The sequence below is a fragment of the Lactuca sativa genome, chromosome 4, assembly GCF_002870075.4.
Source record: "Lactuca sativa cultivar Salinas chromosome 4, Lsat_Salinas_v11, whole genome shotgun sequence".
Classification (NCBI taxonomy): Eukaryota; Viridiplantae; Streptophyta; class Magnoliopsida; order Asterales; family Asteraceae; genus Lactuca; species Lactuca sativa.
Genome location: NC_056626.2, coordinates 359,376,640 through 359,382,490, shown reverse-complemented (window position 1 = coordinate 359,382,490; position 5,851 = coordinate 359,376,640). Strand labels below are relative to the sequence as shown.

At 36.2% G+C, this 5,851-nt stretch overlaps 1 protein-coding gene across 1 annotated transcript; it reads right to left on the bottom strand.

The window, feature by feature from the left end:
* Positions 1 to 4,967: 4,967 nt before the first annotated feature.
* LOC111909883 (uncharacterized mitochondrial protein AtMg00810-like) lies at positions 4,968 to 5,607 on the bottom strand. Its single transcript, XM_023905653.1, has 2 exons — positions 5,326 to 5,607; positions 4,968 to 5,240 (listed from the first exon to the last, which is right to left on the bottom strand). The coding sequence occupies exons 1-2, from the start codon at positions 5,605 to 5,607 to the stop codon at positions 4,968 to 4,970; spliced, it is 555 nt and encodes a 184-aa protein (XP_023761421.1).
* Between the last annotated feature and the right edge of the window lie 244 nt (positions 5,608 to 5,851).

Genomic DNA, 5,851 nt, shown 5'->3' with positions numbered 1-5,851 from the left:
CTGAAATGGCATCAACTTTCATTATTCCTAGAACTAGACACATCTCTCAATACCATTGAGAAAAGAAGTTATGGAGTCAGTACTAATACGGAAGTTGGAATCATTTTACACCCCAAGAATTTGGGAAAATCTTTATTCCAATTGCGCCAAAACATCTTTGGATGAACTCATAATTCCTTGGATTTTTTGATGTTGCAAAGAAGCCTTCAAACTACTTGTAGAGGTCGAAGTGAATGTTTGTATCGATCAGATACATTTCAAGTATAAAGAAACAAAAATAAAGAACAGAAAGTAAGGAAAACAAGATATTCTCCAAATTGTCTTTCACCAAGAACGAATTTGTTTTCACCAAGAAAACGGATTTGTTACAAATACGATTACGACATGAAGTCGTAGAGTTACATATTAGGGTTTTCACCATAACATTGAATATCCCTTGATTAAAGGGACTATATCTTATCTGTACTATGAACCTATCTTCTTAACAAAGATATCAGACCTGGTATATACTATATTTATCTGTATCATTACTTAATATACAAAGGATTACATAGAATAAACTATCTTAACGTTGACACGGATAGCCTTTAGCTGGCGATGATGGTTATATGTATACGTTAACACTAACAGATAGTGTGTATAGTGTTTGACTCATTAGATCATAATGTGTGACCTTAGAATCCCCCCTATCTGATGATTTCAAAACTAAACTTCAATTAATCCAACAGCTCGTTCTCCCCCTGAGATACAAAATGACTTCCCATTTTTGATTATCAAGTAGTTGAGTCAGCAAATCGGTATTTATGAATCGCAGCAGATAGACACATAAATGATGTTGATGTTAGTTTGACTCCCTGTTATATTTTTCTTTTATTTAGATCAAAGAAATTTGATAGTTTCTTCAGCCTTAGCAAGATTCTCCCCCTTTTTGACATCAACAGGAAAACAATGCATGAAAGTTGCAACCATTAGTTTAGTAAGACCTCCTGATAGTGTAGGCTTAAATTACCATTTACTAACATATTATTACGAGATCTCATCAGTGTGGGGTTTCATATGCTGACTCATTCATCACATTTATTAGAAGAAAGAGGGAAAGAGTTGATAAGTGCGTGTAATATATCACGAATAATGATATACCCATCAACAAATATTTTTCAAATTCTTATCAGCATCTGGTATCATACACTGAACGTAACACTTGAATTTGGTAAGTTTCATATTTAACCTCTTTATCTAAAATATTTGCAAAGTTGGTCCTTAAGCTAGTACGTGTGGCGTACTAGCCTAATTTTGATCGCACATTCAGTCCACATACATTGGGCGTACGTAGATTACACATGGCATATGTGTGGATTAATGAAACCCTAATTTCTAGGGAATTTCACCATATTTAAGCCTTATGATGGCCTCATTTGGTCATGTTTAGACAGCCTCCATCTCCCCCTTGTTCAAAAATTGTAACCCTAGTGTGTTCTTGAGAGTTTTGAACCATGAAGGAGAAGAAGAAGTGGACCACTTGGAGTTGTTCTTAGAGCATGAGGATCCAGTATTAGCTCATCATTTACTAGCCTTTTGAGAGAAAAATCTCACATCTTGCTAATCATTGAATCTAGATCTAGTTATGTTGCTATTTTACGCTTTTTTAGTCCTTAGAGTGGTTGATGAGCTTATTGATTCACTCTAGAAGTGACTGATGGTAGATCTAGGTTTCTATTGGTCCTTTTGTTCTTAGAAAGGCAAGCTTTGAGGTGTTTATGAGCTCATGCATGTGTTAAGACCCTTTGTTAAGCTTTTTTGAGCTCTAGAGCCCTATTAAGCCATGCAAGCACGTAAAGTTGCCAACTTTTCGTGATAAGCCGCCTCAAGGAAGTCAGATATGGGAGTATGGAGTAAGGGTTGAGCGGATTAAGCGCTTAATGATGTGGGATGGCCAAATGGGGAGTACGTTGGGCATACAAGCTGGTACGCTCTACGTACTAGCGCTAAAGTGTGTACACTAAGCGTACGAGCTGAGTACACCCCGCGTACTGAGCAACATGCTTTGGAATTTTGTGCTTTTCAGTATTGGGCCCATATTGGACCTTAGAAGTCTAGTGCCTTGTTGGGCCATCAGAACTCTATTTTTGGGATGGTGCCCTTTTATTGGATTCTTTTTGTTGAAGGCCCACGAAGGGATTTGGGCCCAATTTGGAAGATTGGGCTATATTTAGGATTTGGGTGATCATTTTGGAATTTAGGCCTTTTGGATAGTTGGCTTGGGCCTTGGCCTTGGGCCAAGTTAGGTAAAGGGTAAAAAGGTCTTTTACCGTAGTTTAGACTCTTAGTGTGAGTCGGGATCCAATTAATTAGATGTTCTTTTATGTTGATAGCGTGAGGATTTTAGCGGGCTAGCAGCCAGAGATCTATCTACGAGATTCAGCAGTCTGACATGAGTTTCCTCACTGTGTTTAGTGGTTTGAGGTCATCAATGCCAGCCCATGGTTTATTAGGTAGGATGCAAGATGTTTGTGTGACTCTTGCATGTGTATGCGTTGGTATGTAGACAGAGTGACGGTCGATGTCGGGCAAGGCCCATTGACTGTATTGTATGTTGTTAAACTTGTGATTATCACATGTGTTAGTATGATTATATGTCTACATGCTTAGATGTGTATCGGGTGGGGCTCGGTGTTAGGCGGGGCCTGGTGATTGACATATATGTTAACCGAACGGGGCTCGATGCCAGACGGGTCCCGAGGCCGGGTGGGACTTGATGTCGAGTAGGGCCTGATGAACGGTGGGGGCCTATTATATGTTTATTATGTATGATATGTAGTATTTTATGGAACTCACTAAGCTTTGTGCTTACGGTTTCAGTTTATGTTTTAGTTACTTCTGGTTCAAAAGGGAAGAGGCCGGGATGATTGCAGAGCACACATAACATTATTCTGCACTTTGATAATTACTCAAATATTTTGTGATGTAGTGATACACTTTGGTCTTTCTTGGTTATATGACAATGTTTCAGATTACCGTTTTATTAATTTTAAAATGAAAATTTTGGGTCATATTTTTGGGACGTTACACTGAATCATGAAATTCTGAACAAGAATATATGCAGAGTATGGATTGATGCATGTTATAAGTTTTAGTGTTTTAGCTTAACCATCAACATAGATTTTTTAAGCTTTCATCAGGATATGGTACCAGATGCTTTAAAGAAGACTGTCAGGGCAAGAATAGATTATTTCAATCATGCTGAGGACGAATCAGCGTGAATCATTAACAAGTATAACTCATCAGCAAGAAAAGGTTTTAATCCTTGGATCACATTATTTAGTTGCAGTCTAGAATCAAAGATTCATTATCAATTCATAATGGTACCATGTCATACCTCAGTCTAAGAGGTCAGGGACATGAACAACCCTTTGTCATTGAAGGACCAGACAAGCATCTCTTATATTGATGAATGTGCACTCAGGGTAAGATATTGGGTTATGCTTAATGTTTCAGCAGAATAAGAGACCTGATGCATACGTCAAGCATGCTTCCATGGACAGAGACAGGTGCAATAATAAAGTGATAATAAAAACCCCAGCCTTTCAAAAACAATTTATATTTGGACTAGGAAATCTCACTTACAAAGTTTAGGCGATGCTAAATAATCAGTGTGAGGGGTGACTCAATGTTCTTAATAGATGGTCTCGTTGATGAGAGAGTTAAAGAGATTTAGTCACATACATTAGCATGCTTCTAGGGACGATGATTTGTCAAAAGTTACATACTTGGCTAATAATTGCCATCGTCAAATATTTAAAAATGGTACAAAATAATATGATGAATATAAGAATACAAACAAAAGAGTTAGTCAAAAAAGGAATTATTCTAAAAGTGATATTTTTGCAGCTTTTTTAGAAACGAGATAAAGACCCGGTCCATAAAATCTTTTGTATTGAATGAGCATAAACGAACTTCCATTCTCAAAGATATTTACCCCTCAAGACCAGCTATAAAAGAAAGCATAATCAAAGATAAACATATACACAACTTACTACAAACTAAGAATGATGAAGCCATTTATCATTGAGATGTTTCTGATAGATTCCAAACTTCATGTTCATCGGGATAAAAAAAAGATAAGAAGACAGTCTTTGTAACCAATGAGTTAACTGGCTCAAATCAATGAAATCATCAGGCTGTCAAGATCAACATGATGGAATTCGAGGTTTATTCGGATTATGAGTCAGTAGATGAAAATAAGACTTACTGCATTGATGGTTGCTCTTTGCATCCATAATAGTGAGTGGAAGAGAAAAAAAGGGTATTTGCAAGAATAGGTGGACATGATGCCAGTCTTTTTCTCAGTACTAAGAGAATTTAGAACATTTTGGATGACTACAACTATTTCTAACTCTCAAAGGATGAAGGGCATATAATTTGAAGATAATCCTGAAAAAAGGGTATTTGCAAGAATAGGAGGACATGATGCCACTCTTTTTCTTAGCACTAAGAGCATTTAGAACATTTTGGATGACTACAACTATTTCTAACTCTCAAAGGAAGAGGTGCAGATAATTTGAAGATAATCCTGAAAGATAAATGATAGAGAGAAAATACTTGTAAACATTAGAATAAAAAATTAAGTAAGCTATGTAAAGTTTGATAGACATAATAAAAGAAGCATTTATTTTTGTGTTTTTGGGAAACAAATATTAACAAAGTTAAATCAGAAAGGTCATAAATTAAGTTATTAGAAGCATGCCAATATCTACATATCAATTTGTTTAGAGTCTTCTCGACCAATGCCTTGCTGAAAATTTCAGCTGGCTGATTAGTGGAAGGAATGTAGAACAACTCCACTTTTCCCTTTTGAACGACATCCCTGATGAAGTGATGATGGATATAAATGTGCTTGGTCTTTGAATGCTATATTGGATTATGTATTATCTGAATAACACTGGTGTTGTTACAACAGATGGAGACTTTTAGAAGTTTAGGCCATAATCTAAGAGCTGATTCTGAATCCATAAAATCTTAGCACAACACCTTCCATCAGCTACGTATTCAGCTTCAGTGGTAGAACAAGACAATGATGATTGCTTCTTGCTAGACCAACTTACCAGTTTATCTCTAATCATTTGAGCTCCTTCTAAAGTACATTTGTAATCAATGCCACATTCACTATGATCGAAGTCAGTGTATCCTATCAGCTTGAACTCAGAATCACGAGGATACCATAACCCAAGATTTAGTCTATGCTTTAAGTAGTGAAAATATTCTTTTTAGAATGAGAATATAAGATTCCTTAGGATTAGATTGATGAAAAACACACAATATAGTAACAAACATAATATCAGGGAGACTAGCAGTAAGATAGAGCAGAGAGCCAATCATTCCTCGATAGAGAGTTGCATTTATATTAGCAGCATTTGGATCAGTGCTAATAGGCGCTAATGAGGACATTGCAGTCTTGTCCGGCTTGCAATTAGTGAATTTGAACTTCTTTAGCATATTTGCAATGTATTTAGCTTGATAAACAAAAAATCCATCAGTTAGTTCTTTAATTTGCAGACCTAAAAAGAAAGTTAGTTCACCCATCATGCTCATCTCAAACTTCTCAGCCATGATTTCAGCGAATTTATAACATCCATAAAATTTCAATAAAAAATTAAACTTTTTCAAACCAACCAAAAATCATAATTGTTTACATTGTAGTTTTTAAAACATGTTTAACATCAGAGTTTTCCCCAAAATCACAAAACATAACATGAAGAGGTGCACGGTCAAACCTTTGCCTTCCCACGATCATCTGAGGTACCTAAAACATAACCCAAAACTCTAAGCCCAAAGCTTAGTGAGTTCCCCCAAA